We start from the raw sequence: 16,667 nt of genomic DNA on the forward strand, positions 1-16,667 counted from the left end.
TGGAGTAAAAGTACAATATTTGCCTCTGAGATGTAATGGAGTAGAAGTAAAAGTACTGAAAATTGGAATTACTCAAGTAAAGTACAAATACCTCATAATTGTACTTAAGTACAGTACTTGAGTAAATGTACATAGTTACTTTCCACCAGTGAATTTCGATAGTTAAAAATGTTTGAGGTGCAAGAACTGCTGAAACAAACTTCGGCAAGGCAATGAGTCAGTTTGTTTGCTCTGCAGTGACATCATTTTGTTTTTATTGACCTGCTGAAGCTGAAAATAGTTTCACTTCCTTTGGAATAGGGCATGCTACAGGCTTTAGTGTCATCCCAGATGAAATGTCCACATAAAAGATTTGTCATAAGCATCTTCGGTCATTCAAGAACGGCCATATACCAACCCATCCACACCATCGTAGGCTATGCAAAATTTCTGTCTTGGCTGGTGGTGCTAAGATGATGCTTGAAATGAATCTGTAAGCACCTACCAAATAAAGGGCAGGTCATTGTTTGTGTTAACAGAAACAGCTACATTTTACTGGAGGAAATACTGGGGCAGTTTAACAGGGTTCATGTGTGTTTAAGCACAGTGAATCAATCACTACGTAGCCTATCTACTTGTCCCATGTGCAGACAGTTTTGGAAAAATGTCTGTAGATGTTATCATCTCGCTTTGAAGAATTGCCAACCCATGTTGGCAGAATGTTGTCCTCTTCTGCCAAGTCAAGACCGGCTCCTTTCCTTTTTTCTCATTTTGCTTGTTTTCCTCTCGAGATAAAACATTGCCCCGCCAGACTTTGGTGTAGATCGTAGTTTTGTCGCATTCAACTCACACAGTCTGATGATGAAAATAGCAATGTGAACTAAATATTTGGAGACACATTCTCATATCGTGGTTAGAGTGTTCGTCCTGAGATAGGCCGGCCGGGGTTCAATTCCCGGCCGAGTCATACCTAACACTATAAAAATGGTACCCAATGCCTCCCTGCTTGGCACTCAGCATCAAGGGCTGGATGGGGGGAAGTCCCTGCAACATTCTAGCGCAGGGGTGGGCAGCTTTGATGATGGAGAGGGCCACTATATTTCCACACTCACTCTAGAGGGCCACATTGCATATTCTGTTGGGCAGACACCTCTTATCTCCGTATTCTAACTTTTTTCGTAAATTAATGCCATTCTATGTCACGCAAAAGTAGCAAAAATAGCCGATCTACATGCTTGAGCTTGTAGATCTGCTATTTTTGCTATTTTTGAATTGGAATCCTGAATTTTGTTTTGCTACTTTTGAATTGGAATCCTGAAAAGTAACATATTGAATCTCAAATGCATTTAGTTAAACGTATGATACAAATGAATACAAATACAATGGACATAACAAAAGACAATAGAATTGTAATACTAGTCATTCAGCTACTAATATAGACTGAAGTAATTAAAGCGGGTCATCGTTGCATGTTTGGAATTGGAACAGCTGAAATCAATAATATATCAGTATTCCGATATTAACCTGCGAGCCGCATTAAGTGAAGGTGGGGGCCGCATTTGGCCCATGTATTTACTAGCATCTGGTCATGTCCAGGGGGTGTACTTGTACATCATGTGACATACTAGCATCATGTTGTCCAGGGGGTGTACTTGTACACGACACCAAGCTGCCGCATGCTACAGAAACAGGAGATATAGGCTCCTGAACTATGGGAGTGTGACGACCACTAAACATGTGTGAATACGTGAGAGTGAGACAGTCCAAGTTTTTCACGATGTCATTTCCTGTTTTATCGATGTCACGCCGTGTGTTTCATGCAATCAACTCTGCGGTAAAGTGTGAAACAAGGGATTTTAAAGTATCTGAAAGCAATTTAAATTGCCTGCTCTGTGTGTGTGTGTGTGTGTGTGTGTGTGTGTGTGTGTGTGTGTGTGTGTGTGTGTGTGTGTGTGTGTGTGTGTGTGTGCGTGTGCGTGTGCGTGCGTGCGCGTCTTAGATGTTATTGTCTCATGAGCTCAAAGCAATATACTTTGTTTGATCCCTTATATCTCTGGGTATTACACAAACACACACTGCTTCACTGTCACTCATTTTATGCACATATTGACTATGAAAATGAAATCTCTTTGTCTGTCTGTCTATGTATCTCTTTCTCTTTCTCTCTGTCTCATTATGGTTGTTTATACATTGTTACCATCTGTTTTTTTTAACTTGATCTACATTTCTCTCTGTGTGTGTGTGTGTGTGTGTGTGTGTGTGTGTGTGTGTGTGTGTGTGTGTGTGTGTGTGTGTGTGTGTGTGTGTGTGTGTGTGTGTGTGTGTGTGTGTGTGTGTGTGTGTGCGTGCGTGCTTGTAGGTTACTGTATAGAACCTGGAGACCCTCCGCTGTTTCAGCAACCTCTACAGACCTCCAAATCGGGAATCCAACAGATTATAGAGTGCTTCCGCTCAGGTACAAAGCTTGTGTGTGCGTGCGAGTGTGTGAGAGAGAAGGGTAGAGGGATAAAGATATTCTATCTTGAATGGGAAGTGGCCATACCATTAACAGAAAATAAAGCACAGAAAAGAACGCAAACAAAACAGATTTTGCCATATAGATTTCTTTTTTTTTTTACTGGTGCGCAATTCTTTTCCTACCTATTTCCCCTACTGACAGCGATGTTCTTGTTACACCAATGTTAGTGACCTATTGATTTCTGTTGTGCTAGAGAACGTGTGTCAAAGCTATAATGAAACAATAAGTAATATAATTTCCCCCATTTTACATACTAGGCCTAGTTTTTCTACTTGTTTGTGTTCGTTTCTGTGATACAAGTGTGATTTTGGGGCCTGATAGTGAATGGAATCACTACTGCTTTGATGGAGGACAGAAGCAACAGATTATTATTATTGACAATATCTTTATGGAGTTTAGTGGAGTTTATTTTGTAAAATAAAAATTTGAGGTACATTTACTTTCCTGGAATATTTCCAGTTTTCTACACTTTTACTTCTACTCCACTAAATATTGTACTTTTATTCCCCTACAATTATTTGAAAACTTCAGTTACTACGGTAGTTACTTTGTTGATTTTGATTATTACAAAACATACATTGATTACTTCGGCTATTTGAAAACAGCAGATCTACAAGCTCACAAATACAACTTGTGAGCTTGTAGATCTGCTATTTTCTAAATATTTTAATACATTTCAGATATTTGAAAAGTTGTGAAATGGGATCTTCTGCCGAATGAGTACTTTTACTTTGGTTTACTTGAGTACATGTACTTAGATACTACTTTACACCACTGCAATCTCTACAGGAAGCTGTGTGAGCATGCTTTTCTCTGGTGTTGTCCTAGATTGCACAGCACACTTCTGTTTTTGGGTGTGTGAGCGTGTGTGTGTGTGTGTGTGTGTGTGTGTGTGTGTGTGTGTGTGTGTGTGTGTGTGTGTGTGTGTGTGTGTGTGTGTGTGTGTGTGTGTGTGTGTGTGTGTGTGTGTGTGTGTGTGTGTGTGTGCATGACTCAGACACCCAAATGCTCATAGAACGTGTGTCGTAATTGTATCTTTGTGTGATGAATCAGACGGCATCGACCAAGCATTACGTTGTTCCAGTGGTGGAAAAAGTAGTTAAATTCTTTACTTAAGTAAAAGTACCAATACTGCAATATAAAAATACTCTGTTACAAGTAAAAGTCCAAAATTCAAAAAATTTACTTGAGTAAAAGTACAAAAGTATTGGCATCAAAATGTACTTAAAGTACCAAAAGTAAAAGTACTAAATTTTTGAAAATAGCAGATCTTGTAGATCGGCTATTTTCAAATAGCCTCGGTATAAAATAGGGCTAAAGTGGTTACTGTGTGTTTCATTATATCATAATTTATATCTGAAAAGTAACTAGTAACTAAAGTTTTCAAATAATTGTAGTGGAGTAAAAGTACAATATTTGCCTCTGAGATGTAGTGGAGTAGAAGTAGAAGTATTGGAAATTGGAAATACATTGTCCTACATATCACAATGCATGTGTGTGTGTGCATGACTCAGACACCCAAATGCTCATAGAACGTGCGTTGTAATTGTATCTTTGTGTGTGTGTGTGGGGGTGGCCGATGAATCAGACGGCATCGACCAAGCATTACGTTGTTCGAACAGTGAATGGCTTCGTCAACAATACAATACAGTTGTTGACAGTCGAGGCCGCTGAGATGATGACGAACGATGACCATTATGCGTCATGAAACATACAAGAATGGCCGCTATCCTTCAGCATTTGAATCGTATGCACGGTAAAGGTTACCACTGGCGTTTTATCACATTTGGATCCACAGACCGTAATCCGTCATTGTCAAAACATCGTCAAGTGAAATAAATCTAAAACGATACTTTATAAAGGCAAGATCAATATTTGGGGGAGTCTGACTACAGACCAGAAACACACAAAACATGTCTAAAAGACAAACATCGCACTGCATTAAAGTAGACACACCTTCTTCATGTTGTCAGATGTGTTCTTACCCATTAAAGAGCTGAAGCCGATTCTACAAATGTCTTCTAAATCCCTACAGTATTCTGAAAAACGTATGTTTCTATGTCAGTGGTGCTCAAACGTTTTCATATCAAGGACCCCCAAAATCATATGAATTTTGCCGCGGACCCCCATCGCAAAACATTTTGTTCCAGGGACCCCCCAGAAGCAAAGATTTGAGTTAAAAAATGTTCGCTTTAAAATAATATATATTCAAAGATTTGCACACATTTTCACGATTTTTCAAAAATAGCAGATCTACGCTATGAGCTTGTAGATCTGCTATTTTTGAGTAGCCAAAGTGTAAAATGATGCTTTTTAGCTTTAATCAAAAAGTGACACAGATGCGTTCCAGGTCTTAACTCATTCACTGCCTAGAACGACTAAAACAACTTTTATTTGTTTCAATTTTTTTACATTTTTTTATTTGACCCAAAGACCAAGGAGATATGATTTTTCGAAGATCTAGACTCCCATCCACTTCCTTGTTAACTTAAAACTTAAAAATGTTATATCTCGGCTCCTGAGTACTTTTTTTTTCAATGAAAAATCGCGGCCAGAAATAATTCAGGCAGTGAATGAGTTAATGGGTTACCATCACATCTTTACTTTTGCACTTTTGTAACTTCACCCCGTGGCAAACTTTCACCGGCAGAATTACGTCTCCTTCAATGCAGTGCCGTATTTGTCTCGTGTAATATTTTCCCTATTCACACAAGAGCGATCGTTCAATATCTCATCCGCATTTCTGACAAAGATGGATCACGTCGATGGAGCCAGATGTAGACGTAGACGAACACAGGGGGCCGCTGTCCTTGAACCAGATTTTTGTTGGCGCTCGTAACTTCACCGGTTCCCTGTTACACAGTCTGTACACAGTAAAATCCTCAGTGATGATTTATCCATTTCTAACTTAGAGAGTATACGAATGTTACCTAATGCATTGGTTCTCAAACTTTTTCATGTCAAGGACCCCCAAATTGACACTTATTAGCCCTCGGACCCCCATTTGAGAAGATAAGCCAGCTAGGGACCCCCATATGAGAAGATTTGTACGATTTGTACTCTAGCAGTGATTCTCAACCATTTTAATTTCAAGGACCCCCAGCTTGACATTAGGCTACGGACCCCTATTTAATAGGATTTCTATCTCTGGGACCCCAATTCATTTTGTAAAATCAATGTTAATCTAACTCTGAGAGTGTACAAATGGAACCAAATGGACCCGTTAGGGTCCATTTGGTTCCATTTGTACACTCTCAGAGTTACAGACCCATAAGGGTCCATTTGGTTCCTATCCATCATTTAGCTGGGGACCCCCTGGAACCCCCTCAAGTACCCCTGGGGGTCCCCGGACCCCACTTTGAGAACCAAGGACCTAATGGACCCTCACGGCTTGTACTCTCCGAGTAAAATGAACTCTGTGGATTTTTACGGTGTAGTTGAGATGTTTGGCGGTAATGCTGTGTTCTGGTGGGAGCCACACAAAGTACACTTTATGAATATGAAAATCAACTTGCTGTTTTTCATCTGTCTCCCCAAGACAAATTCATATAATTAACTTCTCTCTGCTTACTTCCTGTCTTATTCTCTTCTCTATCTCTCTACCCTCTCTTTCCTCGCCCCCTCTCTCTCTCTCTCTGTCTCTGTCTCTGTCTCTCTCTCTGCTAGGTACCAGTGAATTGAAACACATGTTGCTGTGGGAAGTCGACACCATATTTGAGTGTAAGCTGTGTCGCAGTTTGTTTCGAGGCCTGCCCAACCTCATCACACACAAAGAGTACTACTGTCTGCGCAGAATGCCTGAACCTGATGGTGAGCGCACACCACACGCACACGTACACACACACACACACACGCACACGCACATGCACACGCACACGCACACGCACACGCACACGCACACACACACACACACACACACACACACACACACACGTTTCCTATTACTATACTTGTGAGGACATCAACACTTTAGGACAGCCATTTTATGAATGCCATTTAAAAAATAAATATATTTTGCCATTTTTAACCGTAAGCCTAAAGCCGAAAAACAGCAGATCTACAAGGCCACAACGCGTCGCGCTGCGACGCGTTGTGAGCTTATAGATCAGCTGTTTTTCGGTGCACGACACTGGCGTGCAACTAAGTATAAATCATGTTTAACTCTAATTCCAATCCCTAAACCTAAACCTCTAAATGTCTAATCCTAACCTGAATGTTTTTCTGATTGTAAACGTATCTCTAAAAAATGTTTTTTACTATAAAACAACCATTTGTCTTGTGAGGACCAGGAAAACAATGTATATTTCTTAAAATTCTACTACACTTGGTCCTCGCAAGTATAGTAATACAAACACACACACACACACACACACACACACACACAGACGTTTGTGTTACTATACTGTACTTGTGAGGACATCAGATGGAAGTTCCCAGTTGCCACGACTATCATTTGGATTCCATAGCAGCCAGATTAAAGATTATTTTAAGTGGCCAAACTAGCAATAGAATAGATTAAAGAGTGTTTATTAGTTAGGTGTTTTATTTCATAAAAGCATTAAAGCCTCAAGCTGCAATTTCTTCATCTGAAACGGCTATATGTGGAACAGCAGGACACATTTCTTTAGAATTATGAGCTGATAGATTATGAAACAGAGCTCTAGTGTGGGGGTTTGTCATGGTGTTCATCACAAATCACAGATTAGAACTTGGCCTGACAAACATTTTCAGTCGTGAGATTGTATGTAGCTTTAAAGGTGAATTCCGGACTACGTTTTTCTTACCTTTTAACCCATTAAGGAACTGGAACCTGGAACTGTGTCATTTTTAGATTTGAGCTAAAAAGCATTATTTTACACTTTGGGCTATTCAAAAATAGCAGATATACAAGCTCATAGCGTGGCACAGAGTGCCGCGCTACGAGCTTGTAGATCTGCTATTTTTGAAAATTCGTGAAAATGTGTGCAAATCTTTGAATATATATATTTTTAAAGCGAACATTTTTAACGCAAATCTTTGCTTCTGGGGGTCCCTGGAACAAAATATTTTGATGGGGGTCCGCGGCCAAATACATATAGTTTTGGGGGTCCTTGACATTAAAAATATTGAGCACCACTGATATAGAAACATACGTTTTTCAGAATACTGTTGGGATTTAGGAGACATGTTGAATCGGCTTCAGGTCTCAATGGGTTAATATATATTATTATAACCTAGGATGAGTGGTACAGTAGAACAATTGAGTCCGCCGCAGCCAGCTAAAAACTTGAGCGGACGGTCCATGCGCTAGACACACACACACACACACACACACACACACACACACACCGTATTGCGCTCACTTCAACATTGAACATGTCTCTCACGTAGTTCTCCTATAGTTCACTTTCTACTGTGACTGTCTGTGAGGAAACACTTTGATCATCCACTGTGTCTTTGATGTACAGTACCTCTCATTACCCCCCCTCCCCCCTCTCTCTCTCTCTCTCGCTCTCTCTCTCTCTCTCCTCTTTACACAAGTAATGATACTTACTCTGCTTCTCCTCTCCTCTCCTCTTCTTGCACTATCATCACGTTCCATCCCTTATTTGGTTTGGAGAAAAATATAGCTTACAGGCGCCCGCAGATCAAAAAGTATCTGCTCAGATTCCTTCACCTTAACCCATTCAAACCGGGAACGCATCTGTGTAACCACTTTAACCATTATTTTATACTTTGGCTATTGAAAAATAGCAGATATAACTTGAGCTTGTATATCTGCAAAAAATAATAATAATCATGAACATTTGTGCGAATATTTGAATATATATATTTTAAAGGGAACATTTTTAACTCAAATCTGGGCTTCTGGGGGGTCCCTGAACAACATATTTTGAGATGGGGGTCCGCGGCCAAATACATATAATTTTGGGTGGTCCTTGACATGAAAAAAGTTTGGGAACCACTGATTATAGCAACATACGTTTAATAAATAAAACTGTTAGGATTTAGAAGAGATTTGTAGAATCCCCCAGAAGCAAAGATTTGAGTTACAAATATTCGCTTTAGAAAATATATATTCAAAGATTTGCAGAAAAATTCATGATTAAAAAGAAAAAAAGCAGATCTACAAGCTCATAGCGTGAGCTTGTAGATCTGCTATTTTTGAATAGCCAAAGAAATCTAAAAATGACACACAGATGCGTTACCCGGTCTTAATGGGTTAACGATCGCAGGAAAAACAAAGACCGTCATTTTTCATAAGAAATGTTTTGTTTTCCGCGCCATCGATCTGGGCAAAATTGTTTTACGAATCGCCAACTTAATTTTCCCCACAAGCCGCAGAGCATAACAAATAGTTGGAGGTTGTATCTGTTATTAGTTTTGATGAATGGTCTTATCGGTTCCCATCTCCGCTCGGGGGGTTGGATAATGGTTTTGTGTATTAAAGCCAATCAAGAAGTTGTTTCTTTTTCGAGTAACAAAGCAGAGGGTCTCTTCTCTGTTTGAAGTCATTTCTTAATAAGGTCAAATCTAATTCTAAAATAATGTGTTAGTAGTGTAGTGTTAATAGTGTGTTAGTATATTCATTAATAGCATCATAATGGGTTTTCTCTTGCAGTTTTGTAAGCAAAATGTTGTCAGGTACAGAGGGTACTGAAGCCAAAAAAGTTTGAGAACCGCTGCTCTATACTTTATGTCTCTGTACTCCTTCATGCCAAGGACCCCCAAATTAATATATCTCTGCTGTCCGGCAGAAAACCAGCTATCTCCAAAATGTTCATTTTTCAGGAAATGACAAAAAACAAAAAGTGGAGTTAGGAGGTTTTGTTCATCATTGATAATAACAGCTAAATGGACCTCCAAGCTCACAATGAGGTTGGAGGCCAAAAGAGGGTGGAGCCTGGGGTCAGCAAAACCAGCTATCTCCACCCCCCTTTGGTGGACTTTAGCCGAAAGTGTGAGGATCCAATGGAGTTAGCTGGTTTTATCAGAAGTGCGTGCATTTCCTTTTTAATACTTTTCATTGGTTCAATATTTCTTTAAGAAGTTTGAGAATCACTGTTTTCACGTGTCTGTCCTTCAGTTGATGATGTGTTTTCTCTAATGTCCCTGTCCTCCCCCAGGCGACGACAGGCAGAGTGTGGCCATCAGAGACCTGCTGGAGGCCATCTATCCCAGGAAGGACAGACCGGACCATGTGGTGCGACTAGAACCCATCGAGACCAGTACCAAGGCCGTGTTCCAGTACCTCAGCACCGAAGACGAGCTCAACAGATACCCAGCACACACAGCCAGGTACCGGTAGAACACACACACACACACACACACACACACACATGCACACACACACACACACACACACACACACACACACACACACACACACACACACACACACACACACACACACACACACACACACACACACACACACACACACACACACACACACACACACACAAACAGGCCAAACAGGAAACCGGTGCATTTCCGCTTCCATTTTCCGGCCAGATGACGTCATTATCGCGGGAACGTCAACCCCGACCCCGTTCAATAGAAAATATATAAATAAAAGGCTTTCGGGGGTGAAATTCATTGAGTGGGTGTTGTGAAACATTTGCCACTCACAAATGATGTACAATTTAACTTTAGTTTTATTGAAAAAGTTACCTAGCATTACTTTAAGTACAATTTTGAGGTACTTTTACTTTACTGGAGTATTTCCAATTGTCTACACTTTGACTTCTACTCCACTACATCTCAGAGGCAAATATTGTACTTTTACTCCACCAGAATTATTTGAAAACTTTAGTTACTAGTTACTTTGTGGATTTGGATTATTATCACAAAACACACAGTAACCACTTCAGCCCTATATCAGCCATTTGAGAATAGCCGATCTACAAGCTCACGATGCGACGCGTTGTGAGCTTGTAGATCTGCTATTACTTTACTTAAGTAAAACATTTGAGTACTTTTTCCACCACTGATGGAGAGGACAGCAATGGTTTGGGACGGCAAATGTTCTTACTTTTTTTTTTTGTGACGTCTATCCTTCGTCTTGTCAGTAACAGACAGAGTCCGGTGGCGTGGGAACTAGAGGAGGGGGGCTCGGGGGAGCCCCAGCAGCAGAGTCAGCAGGGGGCCTCCGAGGGCCCCAGCAGCTCCTTCGAGTCCCAGAGCTACAGCCAGGCCAAGAGGAGACGAGAGGCCCCCGAAGAGGAGGCCCCCGAGGAGCCCACGCAGGCTGAAGAGGATGGCTCCACGAGTGGGGTGAGTGGATGGATGGATGGATGGATGGGTCTGTACCAGAATAAACAGTGGCGTGCAGTGGTGTAAGGCAGTGGTTCTCAACCTTTTTTGCGTCAAGGACCCTCAAATTGACAAACATTACCACAGGGACCCCCATTTGAAAAGATATGCCAGGGACCCCCAATAAGAGACGATTTTTACGGCTCTAGCAGTGATTCTCAACCATTTTAATTTCAAGGACCCCCAGTTTAACATGCATTAGGCTACGTACCCCCATTTAATGGCATTTCTATCTCTGGGACCCCAATTTATATTAAAACATCAATGTTAATTTAACTCTGAGAGTTACAGACCCATAAGGGTCCATTTGGTTCCTATCCATCATTTAGCTGAGGACCCCCTGGAACTCCCTCAAGGACCACTGGTGGTCCCCGGACCACTGGTTGAAAACCACTGGTAAGGTAACTAAGTACATACTTACTCAAGTACTGTACTTAAGTACAATATTGAGGTACTTTTACTTTACTGGAGTATTTACAATTTGCAATACTTTTACTTCTACTCCACTACATCTCAGAGGCAAATATTGTACTTTTACTCCACTACAATTATTTGAAAAATCGCTACGCGTTGTGAGCTTGTAGATCTGCTATTTTCAAACATTTTAGTACTTTTACTTTTGGTACTTTAGGTACATTTTGATACCAATACTTTTGTACTTTTACTGAAGTAAATTTTGAATTCCGGACTTTTACTTGTAACAGAGTAGCTACTTCTACATTGCAGTATAGATACTTTTACTTAAGTAAAACATTTGAGTACTTTTTCCACCACTGGTGATTTGCACAGCCAATTTCATATGGACAGGTATCGTGCATAACATTATCATTCGATTTCAAACAATGAACAACTCTCCGACACACTAAGGCTAAATGGAAATACTGCATCATGGTCGTACGCCTCCGCCAACCAATTGTTGTTTACATCAGTGTCTTTGTAGTAATTAAGAGTTTTACCAATCAACATGACATGATAACAGACCAATGAACATGTTTTGTGAGGTCACAGTAACCTTTGACCCTTGACTAGTTACTTCTAATCAGTTCATCCTTGAGTCCAAGTGGACGTTTGTGCTAAATGTCCTGAAATCCTCTCAATGCATTCCTGAGATATATCACAATGTTGGGACGGACAGACAAGCCAAAAACATACGGAAGGCATAAAAATGTCACTGTTCTTTGGAGTAAATACATCAACTTAATGGGAACCCTGCAGTTTTTCTTTGGTTTTATAGAGCAGGAAAAGTATGGAAGCTATAAATATGTGTGCATGTGACAGACACACACACACACACACACACACACACACACACACACACACACACACACACACACACACACACACACACACACACACACACACACACACACACACACACACATTCAGTTATTGGTTAGAACTGCCACGTTTCCTAGAGGAAGAGAAAGTAGAGAAGCAAGCAAAATGTTTTGCACTTAAATGACTCTCATGAAAATAAACCTCTCTCTCTCTCTCTCTCTCTCCAGGTAGAGGATGTAACCATCTCCTGCTGTCTGTGTGGGAAGGACTTTAACTCGCGACGCAGCATCAGGCGTCACTGTCGCAAGGAGCACCAGACCAAACTAGAGGAGCTCCGAAAGTTCACAGAGACGCGCACTGTCCCCACCAGCCTGCTGTCCCTCGTCAAAGGTTCATATCTGGCTACAATCTGTTTTTCTACTGTATTAAAAGTTATTGAAGCTAACGTTAGCTATAAGCTATACTTGGTGGCCATGGTGCAAGGAGGATAATCACTAGCCGTGCACTTATTGAACAATAATGCTCTCTACAGATCAACTAGTTGTCCACAAGATGCATTATCTTTCAGTAACCGCACGGCTCATTGTTGAATGTCTCTTACTTACAGTATTCACCTTATTCCTGGCCAGGCTCACCATTTCAACTCTAAAGATGGTGGATATTGTATACACTATAGGCGAAATGGTACACAAATGGTATAAAAATGGGGGCGCCGCCTGGCGGCAGATCTCACAAACGTCCAACACACTCTCGCGAGAGTGTTTTCCTTGGCCAGAAAAAGCTCGATAAGAAAGTAGATTTTCTCCTGGTTTGTTTCCGTGAAAAAAGCCCTTTTAGTGTCAGAATGTTGGGAAAATTGTGTGGTTTGTGGCGATTGGGTCCAATAGTTCAGTTGCCATGGGGCTAAAGAATGTTCACGTTCACTCTCCCATTGGAATTAATAGACTCCAACCTACGTCCGGTCTCCTAAAGTTACCTACCTACGTCACGCAGATACGGGAAGTAAACCGCAGAAGGCGGGTCTTGCTTCCTATTTGTCTTGGATTACACCTGCATCCTACCAGGGCAAAATTGACCAGATATTGAATGAAGCAGCAAGAAGGCAATGGCGCCGTCCTGGAGAAGGGCCAAGAATAAGGCCAATAGAGTTGCTCTATTTGCAAGACTAAAACAGATTTGTAGGACAAAGTCATTTGATATGTAATCTGTATGATAAGGAGTGGTTTCCAGTCTAGCTGCTGATTAAGAAAATTTGGTTTATAAACCACTTAACCCCATGATATACAAACCCCACGGCTCTATACTTGGGCCCCACATTTCCCCCTCTACACCAAAGCTCTTAGTTTAAAAATAGCCGCTTTACAAGCACACAACGTATTGACTATATAACGTGTGACTAATTTTGCCTACTCTTTGCCTATTTTCACATAATGTTCGCCTGTTATGACATGCCCAGAATAGGTACGCAATGGTTCAAATCGTTAAAGTAATGTATCGTAATTTGTTAACTCTTAAAATAAGAAAAAGAGAAGTCGTGTGCATGACTTTAGACTAGAACGTGTAACTCTTATCATAATTCTTTTATCTTGCAGGTCGTCCGAGGACCCTGAGCACGCCCACCGGCAAGTCCTGCCCCGTCTGTTACAAGAACTTCGCCACCAAGGCCAACGTGCGGCGCCATTTCGACGAGGTGCACCGCGGCCTGCGCCGGGACACCATCACCCCCGAGATCGCCACGCGACCCGGACAGCTCCTCACCTTGGAGGCCACGCCGCCCAAGAAGCCTGCTGCCAACCCGTCCCCCACCAGATGCACCACCCCCAAGACCACCACCACCACGCCCATCAGCTCTAAAGGAACGCCGCAGAGCCAAAACAAAGCCTCCAACGCTGCCACAGCCACAGCCACAGCTACGGCTACGGCTACGGCTACGGCTCAGTACAACCTGACCACGTGTCGCTGTCTGCTCTGTAAGAGGACCTACAGCTCGCAGGTTGGTATTACAGGCCGACCGTTGCCAGAGATTTGGGTTTGTTTCCGATTTTGGAGAGTCCCAGACCAGTGGTTCTCAAACTTTTTCATGTCAAGGACCCCCAAATTGACACTTATTAGCCCGCGGACCCCCATTTGAAAAGATATGCCAGGGACCCCCATAAGAGAAGATTTGTATGTCTCTAGCAGTGATTCTCAACCATTTTAATTTCAAGGACCCCCAGTTTGACATGCATTAGGCTATACGGACCTCCATTTAACGGCATTTCTATCTCTGGGACCCCCATTTATATTGTAAAATCAATGTTGATTTAACTCTGAGAGTGTACAAATGGAACCAAATGGACCCGTTAGGGTCCATTTGGTTCCATTTGTACACTTTCTGAGTTACAGACATGTAAGGTTCCATTTGGTTACTATCCATCATTAAGCTGGGTACCCCCTGGAACTCCCTCAAGGACCCCTGGGGGTCCCCGGACCCCACTTTGAGAACCAATGTCCCAGACCACCAATGTTTTGACCGATATTTTGTAAAAAAAAACAACAACTAATTTGGTAGTTAATTTGAAAAGTTAAATTTGATTAAAGTTTCTATTTGACAACATTGAACTTATTAGCAAACAAAGAAATACAAATAAACACAAATACATTTAGATAATGTAAGTAATGTAAATATACATGTATATTAAGCTTATTTGACTTTAATCATACAATGAACAAACTAAATATAGAATACACTAAGGCTAAGCTTTATTTTAATCACTTAAGCCCAATTAAAAAAACAAAGAAAACTATTGATGGCCGATATATCTGCCAAAACCGAAATGGCGGTCGGGCTCTAGTAGGTATTAGCTTCAACTAACATCGCCTGAAGCAGCTCCAGGGTGTGTACAACCTGCTGCCTCCTGTCTTATGTGTAAAGGCCTGTCTCATGTGTATATTATAAGTCCTGCTCACACTTCCATCCTTTACGTTGGCATGGGTGTTAACAAATACTTCCACAGGAGGGCAGTCAAGAGTAAAAGTTTTCTTTTACAGTCAAAGAGGTCATAATAATGTACCTTGTAACAAAGACCTATTCTGCAAGTCCTGTGTCCGGGCCAAGTGACATCATATATATTTTTAAACGTCCTCACCAACTCGCACAATCTCTCCCCAAAAGGTTCCTCCATATTGTCGTGTCTTGCTTAAACTAGATGTGGTTGATCGCTTGAACTAGCTGTAGTTCAAGCGATCGTAGGGGCTGCACTGCTCCCATGGCTGGAGGAGGATTTATTTGTACACGTGGATTCGGGTGACGTCAGAGCCCATTTGTGCATCTCTAGCACAGAGACAGATGAAATAAAGGCAGAGAGCAGACATAAGGCTCCATCCGTATCCATACACCTACTTAACGTTGAGTATAAATGGGCCTTAAGAGGAACTGCAGCTCTCAGGCTGCTCTACTAGAGTGAGCCGTTTTATCTGTTGATGTTGAAGTGTTTATTAAACTAACGGCCCAGCCTCCGCTGAGTCACCAGCCTCTTCCTGGCTGCCGTGATGAATGGTAAATGGCACATTTATATAGCACCCTTTTTCTTTTGCTAATCTGCTCCTCGGGAGCAGTTAGGGGTGAAGTGTCTTGCTCAAGGACACTTAGGAAACGGATCGAACCGGGAACTTTTTTATTTCCAAGCAGCCGCTCGAACTCCTGAGCCACTGCCGCCTTTGATGAGACTGGCTTCGATACATTTGACCCCTGGGGTGATGAACGATGAAAAAAGAGCAACCTTTTCAAACTTGTACATCATACACTTAAAGATGTCTTTATGTTTTGTGTCGAGGCATTAATGGATGTATTTTTCCGGTGCATTTCAGGTGATGCTGAAGAGACACATGGGCATCGTGCACAAGATGTACAACCTGAAGAATGGCAGTAATGTTGCCACGACAACCTCCGCGTCAACCTCCGCAACAACCTCCTCGCCCCCGCCCAACAACAGCAGCAGTGCGAGCGGCGAGGGTATCCGGGTGAAGCAGGAAGTGGAGGAGTCCTCGGACGACAACGATGATGAAGAAGAGGAAGAAGAGGAGGAGGACACGGAAAGCAGCTCGTCCGCCTCGGCGTCCCCGAGCGACCGTGCCGACACGCCACCGAGGAAGGGGGCGGCGCCCACTCCCCCGGCGCCGGCGGCAGCGGCCGCAGCGCCGGCGACCAAAGGGGTGAAAGTGAAGATGGAGGAACAGCCGCCGCCAAGCCCCAAGTCCTCGACGGCATCCTCGTCGGCGTCTGCCTCGTCCCCCCCGCCACCCCGCGCCAACAAAGCCCCCAAGCTGTCGGTGGGCTTCGACTTCAAGCAGCTCTTCTGCAAGCTGTGCAAGCGGCAGTTCAGCTCCCGGCAGAACCTCACCAAGCACATCGAGCTGCACACGGACGGCACCGACATCTTCATCAAGTTCTACCGCTGCCCGCTCTGCCGCTACGAGTCGCGGCGGAAGCGCGACGTCCTGCGCCACGTCACCGTGGTCCACAAGAAGTCGTCGAGCTACCTGGCCAAGATCATGCCCAACCTGGAGAGCCGGGCGGTGAAGCGCTCGGCCGAGTCGGTGCTCAACAACTCCAGCC

General features: G+C 42.6%; 1 protein-coding gene across 2 annotated transcripts in view; it reads left to right on the forward strand.

The window, feature by feature from the left end:
- Positions 1–16,667, forward strand: part of znf800b (zinc finger protein 800b) — a 63,928-nt gene that overhangs the window by 40,087 nt on the left and 7,174 nt on the right. For both annotated transcript variants that reach the window (XM_084049607.1, XM_084049608.1), the window contains exons 4-10: positions 2,339–2,434; positions 6,164–6,307; positions 9,604–9,775; positions 10,549–10,753; positions 12,298–12,460; positions 13,663–14,063; positions 15,920–16,667. The exon at positions 15,920–16,667 is cut by the window's right edge and continues 515 nt beyond it. In XM_084049607.1, coding sequence (XP_083905733.1) covers positions 2,339–2,434; positions 6,164–6,307; positions 9,604–9,775; positions 10,549–10,753; positions 12,298–12,460; positions 13,663–14,063; positions 15,920–16,667 — 1,929 coding nt within the window. The remainder of the gene's footprint in view (positions 1–2,338; positions 2,435–6,163; positions 6,308–9,603; positions 9,776–10,548; positions 10,754–12,297; positions 12,461–13,662; positions 14,064–15,919) is intronic.

Source organism: Gymnoscopelus microlampas (genome assembly GCF_963454915.1).
Source record: "Gymnoscopelus microlampas genome assembly, chromosome: 23".
Taxonomy (NCBI): domain Eukaryota; kingdom Metazoa; phylum Chordata; class Actinopteri; order Myctophiformes; family Myctophidae; genus Gymnoscopelus; species Gymnoscopelus microlampas.